Here is an 18,587-nt window from a genome sequence, read left to right on the forward strand (position 1 = left end):
TAACCATACCTCGACATTTTAGAATTGGCTGAAATTTTTTTTATAGATATTATATATAAAATCATTTGACACGTATTTCAGGATTTTGCCGGCAAAAAATTTTTTTCCTTGATATTTACGATTGAAATATTGCCGATTTTCTCAATTTTTATGATCTTTCTTTGCATTATGTTAATTATCTTCAGTTGTGTTGATCAGATCAGTATTGTTTTTTGTTATTATATTCATTATGAACTCAACTTTGAAGTAATTTAAAAAAATAATGTTTTTGCAATTATTTTAACAATAATAACAATTGATTGTTAACATTGGTTTTATACACGGGCGCCCCAACTTAAATCGATTGCGTAAAAAACCATATTGTTTCTTTTTTTATCTACTTAAAAATTATTTTTACAATTCGATGGGATGGCTGTTACATCGGAAGATATTAAATGTTTTCGAGGGAAAGTCGCGCCGCGCGTCCGTTTGAAAGGCGCATAGCGCGTATTAAATGAGTACAAGTACTATTTTTAACTAAAATATTTTACAATTTCGTTACTGAGGAAAAATAAAAATATTATCTAAAATATGTAGTAGCAAATATTTTATACAAAATGCTCATATTTTTGAAACTGGTAAACTAAAACTTATTATTCGTTGGATTAATAACAAAAGTTAAATTAATTGTATTGGGTAGGTTTGATTTCGTTAAAAAATAAATACAAGAGAATGCGATTGAAAAATAATTAATTTATTGCATTATAATAGGCTAGCTCTGGCAGCTAGCTTTTTCAAAGTTCCACCCAATCCATCGCAAGCGTTCTTACCGTGTGACGTTGAGAAAAAGTGCCACTCTGCAACCAGACCAAAATCTTTTTCAAGTAATGGCAAGTGGCAAGTAATATTTACAAAATTCTTTTTATTTTTATACTATATCATTAATTGCAACATAGTTTTATCAACATTAGTCCACTCTCTGTACCTAATTTTGTCAATATAATTTTACTTGTACTCATTTAATACGCGCTATGCGCCTTTCAAACGCGACTTTCCCTCGAAAACATTTAATATCTTCCGATGTAACAGCCATCCCATCGAATTGTAAAAATAATTTTTAAGTAGATAAAAAAAGAAACAATATGGTTTTTTACGCAATCGATTTAAGTTGGGGCGCCCGTATGTAAAACCAATGTTAACAATCAATTGTTATTATTGTTAAAATAATTGCAAAAACATTATTTTTTTTAAATTACTTCAAAGCTGAGTTCATAATGAATACAATAACAAAAAACAATACTGATCTGATGAACACAACTGAAGATAATTAACATAATGCAAAGGAAGATCATAAAAATTGAGAATATCGGCAATATTTCAATCGTAAATATCAACGAAAAAAAATTTTTGCCGGCAAAATCCTGAAATACGTGTCAAATGATTTTATCTATAATATCTATAAAAGAAATTTCAGCCAATTCTAAAATGTCACATATTTTTTTTACCAAAATCCGCCCGATTTGTAAAAGAATGACCCATATAAAGCTATTGCCAAAAATATCCTAGCAATCATTATTAATTAAATTTTACATATTAGAATTTATTGCAAATTTATTTTTGTTCCAGTTATGAATGGATGGTTTTTCTCGATAGCTATATAATTAATTATAATTTTTCAACGTCTGTACTAAAAGGCTCTTATTTCTTCATTTTTTCCATTTGCTTTTTTGAACTAATTTATTCGACTTTCAATTTTATAGTAATTAAATAAGTGTATCAATGTTTATTATTTTTTGTTTTTTTATTATTAGTTCATGAAGAAGAAAACATTCCAAATTCCCAAACAGTCGAATAAATTAATTTTTTTTAAATAAATAAAATTGTTTTGAAGAAAAAGTAGGCTGATTTTCAGAAGTTAAAAATTTATACATGTATATGACTTACCTTTCAACAAATTAAGTCATCTTTATTCGAAAAATCGCCCTGACTTGCGCCAAGAATAATAATTGCAATGAAAAGAAATGAGTCCAGTATTACCTCTGATGTTGTGAAGCCTATGTCGTTAAAAACTGAATTAAATTATAAATAGCCTAAAAATTAAAGTTGAAAAAAAAATTAAAGAGTGATATGTAAAAAATATATGTCGATCGCGTTGGTTACTGTCTTAACAGAATTTCTTTAACGCATTCTCATCGTATTTGGACATTAAAAAAATATACTTTTGAGTAAAGTTTGTATAAAACCGCTTTGAATAATTTAAATTTTTACTTTTAATAGATCTAAACTGCATTATCCGACGATACGTGTATAATAAAATGCCTTATGTATTATTTTTTGCCTACGTAGAACAACTTATACCGTATTTTCATATTGCATGAGTGTATATAAACGACTATTCTAAATTATTTAACAAAAAACAATTCTGCAAACTTTAGACAAATATATGAATAAGTAACAAATTATTAAATGGTATACAATTTATAAAACAAAACTTTTTTCATAAAAATATTATAAACCTAAAAAGCTTTCTAGTCCACATCTTACAAACTCAACTATAAAAAAGATTAAACTCACAATCGTATAATATCATATTTATGAATATTAATGTAATATGAAAATCGATGTTTTGAACAAAGCTATTAAATGTGAGCGATATAATTAATTATCAATAAATAACGTACCAAAACTACAATATTCAATTGCAATCTGCAAACAAATCGGCATCAATTTTAATTTTTTTAATATAATATAAAAGATAGATAGAATAATTGATACATTTTACAAAAATGCAAATTTATGATTTTTTGCGGAATACTTATGTTAATTAACGAAATAAATTGCTTCTATAACAATTTTACTATATTCACTCTGATATTAATAACTGTGATGAGATTTTTGGCTTTATGTCCGGAAACCATAAATATGGTAAATCTAAATTTATTGCTTTAATTAATTTCAAAATATAAATTTTTATTATATTGAAGAAAATGTGACCCAAGAAATGCTTTTTAAGATCTGTATACCTATCATTTTACTCACATTCTCGTAAGTATACTTATGTGAACTTGAATCAATTTATTTATAAATACGTACATAGCAGGTTTGCATTATTATGTTATTAAAAATTGAAACAACGATATATTGAAAACCAATACTCGCTTATATTATGTTGCATGATTTTTTTCTTGGGGACCAAATTTTACTTTTGCTATTTCACGCATTGTGATCTAGTAGAACACAATAGTAAGCATTAGCTCATGAAAATTAGATAATAACAAAGTGTGTACTGACACATTGTACAATGGTTTGTAAAAAGAAAATATGTAATTATATATGTAAAATGTTATGTTTTGAAAAATATATATACTAAAATTCAATCAAACAAATCATTTTCATAGAATTATATTAATTATAAATTCATATTTATACATTATATTTCAGTTCCTATGGGAAGCTCTTTTCATTGATATGAGAATCTTACAAAAAATAATTATTTGTGAAGTATATTATATATTACACACTATCCTAAAGTATCAGAAAATATAGTACGAGTTTTCATGAACATTTTGTTGGTCAACACAATATACAATACTTTGCATTAAGAAAATGATAACTAGACAAGCTGTAAGTCTTAAGATGTTAAAAATTCAGAAAGATATATATACTATTGAAATAATGTCATAAACCTTATATATTACAAATTGTTCACAAATATTTTTCTGAACCAAAGATTTATGGCTATAATGATTACGTAAACATCAATTATTGAATACTGATGCTCCCAAGATCAAGTATAAAACTATTAATATATCTTCTCATATAGTCACTGGTTCAAATTCACCATGAGATCATTTTTTGAATATGCTTAGTTGAGTTTTATTGTACGATCTTGACTAAATATTATATCCCATTATTTTATCACAGTTATACATTAAAATAAAATTGACATCTGATTTCTCAAAACAAAACATTTCAATTTGCTTTAGATGGTGCAAACAAATTGACTGAAACAAGTACCACACACGCAATGGACCATAAAAGTATAAAAATAAGCCATAAATTACTTTTGAATGGACTTTTGAATTGATTTTCATGTCTAAGAGCCGGAATAGTATTACACTGCCTTCTAGCAGAATAAACTAAACCTATGGGTACCAAATACTGAACACCAGTTCCTGCATAGCTTCCTGTGAAACCTACTAAACCTGATAAGCTTCTAGCACCTATTGCTACCAAAAACGGTGGTACAATTGCCAATAAAGGAAAACACATTTTGCGTACAAAAAAATTATAAGACTCGATTCTAGAGTTGTCCAAAAACAAAGTTTGCAAATTATTTCTCAAGGTTATAGCAATTATTGGAAAACTTGCAGATAATGTAAAAACAGGAAATAAAGCTAAAAAATAATGTGCCAGAGTCATCATAACAGAGTCTGGACTAGGTAAGAAATTTAATGTATATAAGTCTTCAAGATTTGCAAATGCAAATGTTCCAGTTACAGCTAGTACGATATAAAAAACACATATTAAAAAATAGTCACAACTAAGAAGCTTTTTAAGAGAAGACTTATTTCTAATAGGAGCCACAAGACTCGGTATAGAATGATGACACATAAAAGAATATACACATGCTCCAAACAAACCTGGCACACCTGAAACTTGTGCTACAGATGGTTGAGATTGAGGTCCTTGAGTTGCTAATCTCCAAGAAGCTATCCCAATCATAATACTGAATGCTAAAAAAAAATAATTGCAAATCAACCAAAAAACAAAGAACTAATAAATAATAATAGGAATATCTAGAGTATCAATCTGGAGTGTTAACAAAAAATCGTTCAAATTATAATATTTCTAATATAAATTGTATCTATGAATATGTAATAATTTTTACTTACCTAGCCACCTTAAAAATGAGGTGATCATTTGCAAATATTTTGTTTTTTGTACATTAAAAAATGCAAAAGGTCCCATTAAACAAAAGAATGCTGATAAGCACAAATTATAAACTGTAATTCTTGATATACTATTCTCTTCACTAGGGAAGCAAGGCAGGATGGTATTATTTGTATTATTTGCAGGTATGTAACTAAAAATAATGATTTATAAAAGATGCACGAAAATATTATATATCATATAAGCAAGTTTACCAAGTAATATCTACAAGACTTTCAGAAACAGCAGCACAGTATATACTTAAATCCCCATATAAATATATACACAAACACAAATAAAAAACTGATCTTCCTGCAGTATTAAAAAACATTGAGGCCATTTCACCAAGTTCTACCTAAAAGAAATAATAATAAATAACTAAACAATGTAAAACCTTTAACATTAAATGTATACTATTGCCATTAAACAATGTTTACTACTACAATATTTATAAATTACCTGGTGGTCAATTTCATAAAATCTTGGCATTCGGGACATTAACGGATGCCTTTCCAAATTGTCTATTTCAAATGAATCTTCACTTATTTCATCGGCACAGTCTTCATCTGTAATACACTGCAAAGGATAATAACAGTACGTTGATCAAATAATATTTAATACAGTAAGGAGTAAAGATAAAGATAATAATAATATATCTACCTTTTCTCTTTTCAGAAGACCCAGCCTTTTCCAATGCATGAGTGCATTTGCACATGACATAGTCTCGATAACAAATGTTACAGTAACAAAACTTATAAAGGCTAGAACGATGATTGCAGCAAGCCCTAAACCCCAGCCAGCTCTTGCAAAAACCGCTGGCAGGGTTAGGGCTCCTGTGCCCACAATTAGGTTAAATACATAAACTAAACCCATCTGGAAGAAAGTGATAAAGTTAATATAGTAAAACTATAAATAACTAAGCCTATCAAACATATAAATATATATATATATATATATATATATATAATATATGTGTGTGTATGTGTTGTAGAGTTATATACAAAGATCATTGCACAAAAAATTCTATAAAGCAATAATGATATTATGAACTTAACATTAATTAAAGCTACAATGTTTTTCACGTTTTATAAATATCTTGTTTTATAAAATCTAATTGACAAACGATCAACCTTTCCAAATTGTCTATTTCAAATGAATCTTCACTTATTTCATCGGCACAGTCTTCATCTGTAATACACTGCAAAGGATAATAACAGTACGTTGATCAAATAATATTTAATACAGTAAGGAGTAAGATAAAGATAATAATAATATATCTACCTTTTCTCTTTTCAGAAGACCCAGCCTTTTCCATGCATGAGTGCATTTGCACATGACATAGTCTCGATAACAAATGTTACAGTAACAAAACTTATAAAGGCTAGAACGATGATTGCAGCAGCAAGCCCTAAACCCCAGCCAGCTCTTGCAAAAACCGCTGGCAGGGTTAGGGCTCCTGTGCCCACAATTAGGTTAAATACATAAACTAAACCCATCTGGAAGAAAGTGATAAAGTTAATATAGTAAAACTATAAATAACTAAGCCTATCAAACATTAATATATATATATATATATATATATATATATATATATATGTGTGTGTGTGTGTGTTGGGTAAGAGTTATATACAAATTATCATTGCACAAAAAAATTCTATAAAGCAATCAATGATATTTTATGAACTTAACATTAATTAAAAGCTACAAATGTATGTTTCACGTTTATATATGCAATAGATCTTTTATGTTTTATAGATACAATACCTAATTTGAACAAAACGAATCAACCGAAATATTAATAAACTGAATGTAAATATTGTATATACCCATGAGGAATACTGGTTCCTTGCAATAGTTGGATTTTGTGCTGGCATGTTGGAACCACATGTAGAATAAAGGTATCGATAATCGATACCAGGATATATTTATTATTCGATCACTATTTTATTTTATATATTTTATTTTATTAATAATGTATCAATTCGTTGTTAGCCATATGTCAATTCATGAATGACTAATATTGTTTCGTACGTCAGATTCAGATAGACGTGAACATAACCCCAACTTGTCATTGGTAAACAAACTAACCAGGGCTGGCGGCAGTTATGAAATTTGAATATATTTGAATCAAAACTTTACTTACAGAAATATAGTTATCAAATATGCGAAATTGATTTAAAATTACAACTATATCGACTAAATTTTTAGATATCTGATAACTATAATATATGATTATGATATTGAATGAAAATAATTCAAATTTTTTAAAAACTTTAGAATCATAAACCACATGATTAATATCAATTAATGTATCATATTAAATATGAAACTGTTCATGAATAATAAATTATAAATAAAATAAACTTTTGTCCATTTATATTTATAGTTTATTTATAATTATTATTTTAGAAATTAATTTAATAAACAAAACTATAAAAACTTGTTCTTCGTTTGATTCAAATTTATTTGTAAATATTTTTAAAATAGTTAAAAGTTTTTTATTACTGAAGCCTAAAATTTAGAAATGGTGTAAATAAAACATACTTGCTTTAAAAAATCTTTATTATATACTAATATATTTTTCATTTTATGTACATATATTAATATATACATATTATTCATTTGCTTATTTGAACAAAAAACAAACATAAACTAATAAAAGCACACAAAACATGCTTGAAATATATAATATATATTTGATATAACATAATAATAATAAAAAATTGAATAAATAAGTACTAAATTTATCACATCATTAGATTTTTCATATTTCCTAAAATTTGTGATAAAATTTCAATTTTATTCACAGATTTAGATTTATTTTGCAATACATAAATCTCAATAAAATAGAAAGGAAACAAACGATCATAAACTTGTAAATATTTATAACTGGGAATAAAACTTATTCTAAACTATATACTAAGATATAAAATAATCATGATATATTAAAAAAAATTGCATATATATTTAAATAGACGATCAACATCTTAATGTACATTTACATTCATAATTATCGTAAAACATAATAAAAAATTGAATAAATAAGTACTAAATTTATCACATCATTAGATAGATTTTCATATTTCCTAAAATTTGTGATAAAATTTCAATTTTATTCACAGATTTAGATTTATTTTGCAATACATAAATCTCAATAAAATAGAAAGGAAACAAACGATCATAAACTTGTAAATATTTATAACTGGGAATAAAACTTATTCTAAACTATATACTAAGATATAAAATAATCATGATATATTAAAAAAAATTGCATATATATTTAAATAGACGATCAACATCTTAATGTACATTTACATTCATAATTATCATAATAAATTTTTGATGTAGTATGATATATTTAAATATTTAATTTGAGATTTCAATTGACTGCAATAAAATTGTTTCATTTAAAATAATTAGAAACATGGTAACTTTCGCAAATGACGGCATGGCTAGGCTCATATAACAAAATACATATGCTACATCTTTATGGTAATCTTTAAAATGTAGAAAAACATATAAAATTAAATGGTAAATATACATCTATAATATTCTGGTTATTCTAAACATAATATATCACAAATTATATAGTATAAATTGGAAGACAGTCAGTAAAAAATATTTTCTACAAATTATAAAAAATAAATATCTAAATTATCTATATGATTGATAGAAATTGTTTGCAAATCGTTATATTCTGATACAAAAAACTGGGTGAGATTCTTTTCGAATGGTGATCAAGGTATTGAAAAAGCATCTAGTAATTAGTAAATTAGATTTACTGCTAATGACTTTACTGAAAATTTATAGATTTTTAGAAAAGTCTATAAAACAAGAATGCGACTCGAATGCAAAACATTTCTTTACTTGAATTGACCACCATTCGTAATTTTTTTTTATGATTTCGATAACAAATCTATCGAACACGCTCATTATCCAATTAACCGGTAAGAAATGTCGAATTATGTAAAAGCTTTTACATATTTGTACGACGTTTTATTACACTAATTGCTCAATATTGATAGAATGTGTTTATATTGAAAAAAAAAAAACAATAGTTAAATTGACGTCGAAGATTGTGCAACGAACCGATTAGATAATAATTTGCAAACAAATTTCGAATGTCGTAGAAATAAAACAATATTTCGCAATTGTTACATATAGCACGTATTACAGTCAACGATGATTACTACTATTTGCGAATATTATTTTATAATTCTTAAATGCAAAGAACCTGATGTCACTGATATTTTAATAAAACAAATGTTTTAAAATCTACTTCAAGGAAAATTCAGCGTGATAAAATTTAAAACACGTTCAAAATGTTATGTTTTGAAAGTAAGGTTAAAGTAATACAATCAGCCTTTATAAAATTTAATAAATATTTGCGTGATTAATATCATTCTTTTTTAAATAAAAAGAATAAGGATTTCAAAGACTGACTAATAACATAAAATTCATTGACCTGGGCTAGGTTATCACAAATTAGTATGGAATGTAATAGATACAAAATGCATGAACAACATAATTTAGAGATCTTTTCAATATACATTAAACATTATCTGTTCATGGTTCTAATGAAGAGAGACTAAGATAAAATTCCTGGCCTTAAGGTCTTCCTCATTTTCTTAGTAATAAAATAAATAGGATGCTCAAAATGATGATAAAAATCGCGAATTTGATTTGAAAGGGAACGTTATCCTTCCATTATTTTATTACTTAGAATATGATACTCTGAAGATTTTGAAAATTTGGTCAGAAATACAAATATTAATTGACAAATGTTTTTGTTTCTGAATTCATATAAATTTGAGCTTTGATTGCAAAGCATATGAATATTGCTCAACGCAAACCTTGCAAAATGCACGAATATAAAGTAAAATTTAATGTATAATTTGTTATATTATTTTTTGTACTTTTGGTCATTTGGTCCAATAATTTCAGGCTAAAATTTCAAATAAATGCTCTGCAACCGCCCGATTAAAACCATTTTTGCCTGTTATGAAAATCAATAATTAAAACAGTGCAAAGCTTAACAAAAACATGTTTAAAAAAGAAATTATTTTAGTAAATCTATCAATAATGGTATTTTTTTACAGAAATTCGTAGAGCACAGCACTGTTGCAATTATTTTGCTTCAAAGACAAAAATTTCACGATAAAATGGTTTGAAACAATTTTTTAAAACAAGGCAAGCATAAATATATGAATAATTACTATAAAATGTGCTAAGTCTGTAGTGGTTAAACCTCCAAATTTTGATGACATGGTGAATTATTGTTGTCTTCTGCTGGAAACATGACGTCTGGCAAGGAATCTGGCGTTTCAGGTAATAGCCTGTTTACTTCTACTGGCTCTTCATCAGCGTCCAGGAATCTATAATTGAATTAAAATTATATATTATTCATTACTTATAAAAATCAACTTAATGGATGGCGAAAAAACGCCGTTTCTTCCTTTACAACATTATCTTTACTAACAACTTTACATTATAGAACTTTGGCTGAAATTGATATTGGACAATGGAACTACAAAAGTTTTTTTTTGCAAAACGAATTTTTATACAAATAAGTATATAGAATTATATATATTGAACTAACATTACATGTATACGATTAGAAGTATTAAATTTTTTTTATTGCAATAACGGAAAGTCGCGTGAAAAATTATAAATTTCAGGTAATACTTTGGTAGATATCTTAAACTGCTTGATGAATAATTATTTACTTTAAGTTATAAAATAGATTTTCAATCACTAGTGTAAATTGATTTAGAATTACGTAAATACTCTCGGCGCAACAGGTTTATTAATAAAATATCTCCTTAAGGAATTCAAAGAATTTAATAATTATTTCTATGTCTATATTTGAAGTCGACGTCTTATTGCTTTTTAATAAAAAATATTTATTTATTTTATTTATTGTGTTGTGATAGATGCTGATTGAATAAGAAATTTATTATTATATTTCATCTCGCTTATTGCAACCGTAAGAAGGGGGCGTCCATTAATCACGTGAGCGGGTTTTTAAGGATTTTTGGACCCTCCCTCCCCCTTAGTGACACATGGTGATATTCAAAATTAACCCCCCCCCCCTTCCCCATCAAACATCACGTGCATTTTCAGTTACGTGATAAAATTGTAATTTTTTTTTATTTTTTTTTTAAATGTTTGAATTTTTTCTAAAAAATCAGTTGAAAAATAAATACACGTGATATCTTACTATACCCCTCCTTCTCCCACGTGATATTTTGTGATTTTTTGTAAACCACCCCCTCCCCTTAAAAACCTCACGTGATTAATGAACGTCCCCTAACGTATTTTGTCAGTGGTGCGGCGTCATCAGAATCGAAAGGGTTAAATACCTTTTAAAATATTATATATGAAATTTTTAAAAAAATATTATTTTGTAGTTTTAAGGGGGCCTTCCTATGTGATGAGTTGAAAAAATCGATTTTTTTTTTCATAAATTGCTCCCTTCACATGTCTAGAATACGGTAGTAAAGCGATTTTAGAAAACTCGAAGTCGTTTTAAAGATACAGCAGGTAAAAGAAAGAGCGGTTCGTAGTAGTTTTTAACAGACTTGAAACTTTAAACGCGTTTTTCTCAAAACTTCTTTCCTCCATTGTATCTCAGAAACGGCTAGACCGAATTACTTGAAATTTACAGGGCACACTCAATATATTTAAACGCATGGAATGAACTATTATCAATCGATTCGATTTTTTTATAGCAAAAAACAAGAAAAAAAACGCCTAATTTGCAACTTTTATTTCAAATGTCTATCAAAAATCCAATTTTTTTTATATTCATTTGATTATTGTGTCATTCCGTGCTTTTAAGCCTACAAATTAAAATGCCGTTTATTTTTTTTTTCAGATATGCTGATCAGCCGAAATCGTGGAGGAAGTGGGAGCTCTTTTTTCGAGGCGGGGGTGTTCAGAGCGCTGTAACTCTAGTTTGACTGAATATTTTTAGCTAAAATTTTATATTTATGCTGTCCAAATATGTGTTAATAAATGATAAAAAACTTGAAGCTCTAAATATTTACTGGTCGTAGATAAAAAATCCTAAAATATCCCTAAAAACAGGCCGTCACATAGGAAGTAAAGTATTACACACTTTCACATCAATATTTCATTAACTATGTTATTATTAAAAAAATGCTATAAGCGTCACGATTTTGTAATGCCACCTTATGATTATTAACAAATTAAGTAAATTATCACATTCTTCAGGCATTTAAATTTTACATGCAAATTCCAATTACCTCAAAAGCATCATTCAACGAATGCATTCTCATTCTTTCGCGTTCGTTGCTTTCTAGCCGCCGCAGATTTCGTTCCCGCGCCGAAATTCCCGTCCGCCTACGGCGCGCGTTCGCCGGCGGCGCAGTCCCGCTGCTCCCAGTGGTCGCCGCGCTGCTGTATCCCGCTGCGGCCGCCGTCCCGTTGCCGTTGGCTTTGCCCGCACCGATACCGACGTTTGCGACTCCTTTGCGTTTCGCTCGCGGCTGCTGGTAATCCCGATCATCCTCGATCATAGCGCGGTTTTCTTCACTGGCCGAACTGTCGCTGTCTGAAAGATAATGTAATGTCCTCTGAGTTAGGGAAATAAAAGCTTCAAAATGTATGATAAATCATATTTTATTCTTCTGAACGGATTAATTATGAATATGAATATGGAAAAGCGCGTTTTGTATAACGCTTGCTCCTGGAATGAGAAATGCACGGTGGGAGTAACCTTTTTTTTAAAAAAATGTATCCTAAGTTAGGAAAATAACTAGTGGGGCGCATGGCATCGTGCCTTAAGGCAAATTGCTGAAACTTCCCGTACAAAAAAAAAATAAAATAAAAAGATTAACATTTTTGAAAAAAAATTACTCTGAAAAAATTATATTTTTGAGAAACTATAAATTCTTGACAAAAATTTACTTTTTTTGAAAAAAAAAGACTTTTTGAAGAAAAATTTATTTTGAAATATTTTGGAAATTCTGAACTTTCTTTTCAAAGTAATCGTACTGCTTTAACTGCATAGAGATGAAATATCGAAGCGCGTAAGCGCCGCGTCGCCGTCTAAAACGGATAAACATTGGTACTGAACCTATAAAATATCTGATAATTTGATGTGCATATGTCTAATGATCATTTTTGACCACCAAATGGCTTTTTTTTTACTTTTTTACTAGATCTCCGAAACCGCTAGACCTGCCTTTATGAAAATTTGATCAGTTCTTTATCTCGTTAACAAGTAAAATGTTTTTTGAATTATTCAAATCGGACGCTCCGTTCTCTTAAAAACCGTGTTACCGTTTTTGGCACTTTTTACCCCGTATCTTTGGAACGGCTAGACCTGCCTCCGCCAAAAACTAATCAGCACGTCTCCTTATCAATACGAATCGAATGTTTTTTATTCAAATTGCTTCATCCGTGTTCCCGAAATCGTCGACAAAACACACACGCACACACATACATCCATTTTTTTCTAAGGTATGTCAAAATGTTCAGAAGGCTTTGAAACGTAAAGATATATAAAAATATATAAAATATATAACGAACACTTTGAAAATCAATAGCAATTATCTTACTAAATTTTATAAATAATATAAGTTTTATAGAACAAACTTCTTAAGCTATGATTAACAATTGAAAAGTTAAAACTTAATAAAAAGTTACACATAAGACTTTTATCTCTTTTATATTTTGAAAACTGTTAACAGACTATAACAAATCAAAAAATTTCTAGAAATGTATATATGTATATTTATATAGCAATATTATCGATAAAATAGAATTGTTTTATTCATTCGCTTCAACATCTACATGTATAACTTAATAACTGGTCCATAAATAGATTTGAACTTCTGAACATGTAATGAGTGAGTTTCAGAAATACTAAATATTAATTACTAAAAACTTTAGTAATTAAGAAAAATCCCAGATAAATTCATTGATAAAGAAAATTCAAAACAAAAAACCCAAATCACTAATTATTGATTAAACACTTCTGTACTCGTGATCAATAAGATTATTGCTATACTGAATCATCGCACAGGAAAATCACTACTGGTTTTAAAATCCCCTAATAGAATAATAGCGGTGGTAAAATCGTATCTATAATCTTCTCTTAGTAAATTTAAAATTTATTTACTGTTTTCCTGTTTAGTAATTTTAAAATGTATTTAATAATTTCTTCTTGAATAAATTTGAGTTATTAGAAATATTTGCCATAAAAAAAAAATATAATTTGACAAATTTCGGTAAGAATAAAATTATAGAAATAAATATGAACTATTGGGATGTATGGCATCGTGCCTTAAGGCAAATTGCTGTAACTTCCCGTTCCGTAACAAAATGTTCGAGGAATACTGAATGTTTTCAAATAGATAATTATTAATATTGTAACAATGTCTAATATTTATAAGAATTATATAAACTGAATTGCAAAGTTGAAATTATTTGTTTAAAGTATATTAGAACTATAGTCAGAATAAAAATATAATCTGAATTATTTTCGATATACAAAAAAATTTTTTTTTTAAAAAAAAAGTTGAAACAATTTTTTTTCCAGAATCAATTATTTAGTTAAGACAAGCAGAAAGTTCTTTGAATCATTTAAATCGGACGCTTAGTTCTCTCAAAAACTGCCATTTTTTACATATTTAGCTCCGTATCTTCGAAATGGCTGGGCCTGCCTTTGCCAAAAACTAATAAACACTTCTCCCAATCATTACTAATTGAATGTTTTTAGATCATTCAAATCGGATACTCCGTTCTCTCAAAAACTCGATTTCTATTTTCTGCACTCTTTGCTCCGTATTTCCGAAACGGCTGGACCTGCCTTTGCCAAAAACTAATCAGCTCTTCTCCCTATCAATAGGAATCGAATGTTTTTTGAACCATTCAAATCGGTTGATCCGTGCGCCCGAAAACGTGACTGGAAATTTGTATCCATATCCACACACACACACACACATCTATTTCTTCTGAGGTTTGCCAAAATGTTCAGAAACCTTCAAAATGTCGAGAAATGTAAAAATTTTCAATTTCGATTTTGGGCGCATTACAATAACCCACTCTACGGGAAGTAATAATAATAATGATCTCTTTTAATAAACAAGATGTTTGCTTTTAACATACCTTGTGGATGTTTTCCCAATCCGCGTTTTCCAAGGCCATTTCTATATCTCGGTTCTTCCATGGGCTCTTCGTCCTCCATTTCTACGTCTTGCCACCTGGGCCCTCTTCCACCTTCACCGCCTTCGCTGCCGCTGAGCGGGCTGCTACCGCCACTGGGTCTCATTTCTGATCGCATATCAAATTCGAAACAGAAAGAAAAGAAGAAATGCTTCCAATTTTTTTAGAGAATTTGTAGATAATTGTTCCACGTTCGAACACGTACGGAAACGCGTCCGAACAACAATTAGCTACAAAACCGATCCAGCTGGAAAAGCTTTAGATCAACTTCTAGAAATTGAATTTCTGGATTGTGATGTGATGGTCCGAGTTGAATGTTCGTGAGACGACAAGACAGAAGTGTTTACTTTGTTTGCTTCTGTAAGAAAATAGAAAAGTACCATTGTCATTAGTTATTTGCATCGTATTTAGCGTTTTTGGTTGATTATCGGTCTGAATAATATAGCATTCTACTTCGCATTCAGAAAGCATGACTGATAGAAAAATATTATATATATATATATATATATATATATATATATATATATAATATCAAATAATATAGTTCAGTGCATGCTTTTACATTTTTGCATGCAAGGAAATAATACTTGGTGACTTTAATTTAATTAATATAGTATGTATACATGTATAATACAATATTTTCATATTTTGTAGTAGAATTTAAAATAGACATTAAAAAAAGTGTATCACCTTATATTATTCATAAATTTCGTTCTAAGAACGTCAAAAAAAAGTAAATGTAAAACGGCCGCCTTGCACAATTAAAACTATTTTTTTTTATTCAACAATATATTTACAACTGTCCTCAATTATAACTATTATTATAACTATTATAACGTTTTCAACAGAATGTCCTGTATGATTATAGTTTTATAATAGTATTTCTATTAATTTAAACGAGATTATTAAATGTTAGAAAACAGATAGTTCAGTCAGTAGCATGCCCGACATGACAGGGATGCTCGGTTCGAGTCCTGCCACTGATAAAATTGGAAGTTAGAAGAAGTAGCAAAGTTAGAGAAAAAGAGGAACAATAGTTATAGAATATAAAAAGAAATGTTGTAGGTATGTAGGTAGGTATAAAAAAATAAATGTTACAAAATAACATATAAATTCGCCAGCGGCCTTTTACATAAGTTTCACATATATTAGTAAATAATAGTTTTTGTTTTGTTAGAAATTTCACACATAACCATTCAATTCAATCGATTTTCTTTGTCAATTTACTATGCATGAAATTTTATTTTCCCGCCATGCTTAAATTCGAAACACCTCTCATAATGTCGATAGCCTTTTGTTACCACATTATAAAATAATATAGCTGGTATTTGAAAATGCACACCATGTTTGTAGTAACAGTCAATAGGAATTTTATGAAATGTCAATGTACGTTTTATAACATTATTATATAATTTAAACTTGCGACGAGCATCGACTTGCAATTTATTTGCATTGTAAATGTTCTGAAGTTAATTAAAATCGTTCTATATCTAATGCTTTATATTGGTATATTATTTTGAAATTTATGTATAAAACCAAACTTTATTATTGTCCAGACGACATTAACCTATTAATTAAGTATGCCAATTAATCACATGGATACTTAATCACTGCTCTTAATTAAGGAACATAAATCATGAATATTAATCATGCTCGAACATGGACGCACTAGGCATTAAACTGGAAAAAAATCTATATTCATCAATTACGCAAATAAATAGATATTGAGCAACTATATGCAAATGATTATGTTGTATATCAGCTTTTGGACTACTATAAAAATAATACTCATTGGCAGATATAGCATTTCAAATGTAGCAAGTTTTACTTTAATCTCGTTGCAAACTTTCTATTAAACCGCGCTATGGTAATCAATATTCAACTATCACATTCCTGAGATTAATGAAAAGCTGTCTTTATCGAATTAATATGCAAATGTATAATGATAATTAATTACGCAATGGCAGATCTATAACTGTTCGTCAAAACTAAAATGTCTTAACATTTGTATTTTGATAATATAGTCAATTTCAATATTTGTTTCTATATGACAAGGAATAACTGGTTGACAAACCGACTATTTTTTATTAATAATATAAAATGAAACTTTTTAATATTAATTTAGTTTAAAACTAAGAAATAAATATTTGATTAATTTCATATTTGTCTCTCGTTGATTTTGAAAAGTTGAAAAAAAATTATTTTCAATATCATTAAAGAATGAATTTTGAAGAAAATTGAGATCATGATATAATTAAAAAACTGGAAATTGAATTAAAAAATATTAAGTGAATAAATAAAAAACATAAATATCTAAAATTACCAAAATTGCAAGTTAAACCGCAATTTTAAACTGTAATAATATATGGTGAAATATATATCATATATAGATATAAACAAAAAAAAAACTGTTGAACAGGCATCCATTCAGATAATAAAAAGGATGTCTAATATATGTTTTTATTTTTTTTTTAAAGTGCCATTCTGTTTAAGTCATAATTAGCTTGAATATCCTGTGGATATTCAAACCAGTTAATATTCATCCAGTATATATTCGAATTAAATAACTTACTTTCTCACAAATATGATTGTTAATCAAAACTCTTATCAATGCGGTTTTTGTGTATGTGCTTTTCAAATAATTTACATGTTCCATTCGCTAAATAAAAATGAAAGTCTATCAAATTCTTGTATTTTTTTAGAAACGTTTTCTTAGATAAAAAGCTGTTTTGTTTTTAATTACATCTGTATTATTATGTTAGCCAAGTTTTTCAGTATTTATTATAATTTATTTTTCATATAGCTTTTTAATTATATCTTATCAAATTCTAAATTGTATTACGAGAATATATAACAATTTTCTACATAAGGTATGACAGTCTTCTGAGTAAATGTTTTATATATGACAATCGATCACAATATACTGATCCTCGTTAAGAAAATAATTGGCAATCATTAATAAAAGATAAAAAGTGTATTTATATAAAAAACGGATCTGCCATTCCGTTTTCTATGGGCGATTCGCCAGCATCGTCGTCCGAGCAAACAGTCATCACCTTCATGATTTTATTACTTGCGTTTACCGTTATGATAAGTTTTGTAGGTCAGAATATTCTCAAACGATTTTTTCTTTTCAACAAGAAACGGGGCCCACAATGATGATTCGTATCGTATCACTTCGTATAGGTTTTATTATAATGAACTAAATGCAGTACAATATGTCTACAAAAACCTTGGCCCACATTATCGCCCGAGACGTGTGTGTCTGTATACGATGCATTTGTATGAATTTGCAAAATTTATTATTTCTGAGATGACCTTCTTTCTCAAATTTAAATCTTGCAAGGTGCAAGATACTGAATTATGAATATGTAACATTCGTCATGAAACGACTGGCTCGCGCAACCGATGTAATATTTCATAGGAAAGAGAATGGTATAGGCACAGATGTAAATGTCAAATATGTTCTATGGAGATATTAA

At 28.1% G+C, this 18,587-nt stretch overlaps 2 protein-coding genes across 2 annotated transcripts in view; both read right to left on the minus strand.

Annotated features, from left to right (window-relative positions):
* Positions 1–3,798: 3,798 nt before the first annotated feature.
* LOC113373550 (transmembrane protein 104 homolog) lies at positions 3,799–6,785 on the minus strand. The gene is made up of 6 exons (XM_026613841.1): positions 6,738–6,785; positions 5,572–5,784; positions 5,371–5,487; positions 5,127–5,266; positions 4,875–5,065; positions 3,799–4,715 (listed from the first exon to the last, which is right to left on the minus strand). The coding sequence occupies exons 1-6, from the start codon at positions 6,783–6,785 to the stop codon at positions 3,952–3,954; spliced, it is 1,473 nt and encodes a 490-aa protein (XP_026469626.1). The 3' UTR covers positions 3,799–3,951.
* A 3,368-nt stretch (positions 6,786–10,153) lies between these two features.
* LOC113373551 overlaps positions 10,154–18,587 on the minus strand; it is a 56,378-nt gene continuing 47,944 nt past the window's right edge. Inside the window, exons 3-5 of the mRNA XM_026613842.1 lie at positions 15,049–15,463; positions 12,163–12,487; positions 10,154–10,286 (exon numbers count right to left, since the gene is read on the minus strand). Of these exons, the coding sequence (XP_026469627.1) occupies positions 10,154–10,286; positions 12,163–12,487; positions 15,049–15,223 (633 nt within the window). The 5' untranslated portion in view covers positions 15,224–15,463. The remainder of the gene's footprint in view (positions 10,287–12,162; positions 12,488–15,048; positions 15,464–18,587) is intronic.

This window comes from Ctenocephalides felis, unplaced genomic scaffold, assembly GCF_003426905.1.
Source record: "Ctenocephalides felis isolate EL2017-DRISC unplaced genomic scaffold, ASM342690v1 CF-g0.4_SCAFFOLD_01604, whole genome shotgun sequence".
NCBI lineage: Eukaryota > Metazoa > Arthropoda > Insecta > Siphonaptera > Pulicidae > Ctenocephalides > Ctenocephalides felis.

What these genes read in the sequence shown, in the direction of transcription:
- LOC113373550 (XM_026613841.1), bottom strand. Translation starts at nt 6,785, where the DNA reads ATGCCAGCACAAAATCCAACTATTGCAAGGAACCAGTATTCCTCATGG. An exon ending in GGAACCAGTATTCCTCATGG is followed by an intron (nt 5,785 to 6,737) that starts GTATATACAATA and finishes ACTTTCTTCCAG; the next exon opens with ATGGGTTTAGTTTATGTATT. An exon ending in CTCATTTTTAAGGTGGCTAG is followed by an intron (nt 4,716 to 4,874) that starts GTAAGTAAAAAT and finishes ATTTTTTTTTAG; the next exon opens with CATTCAGTATTATGATTGGG.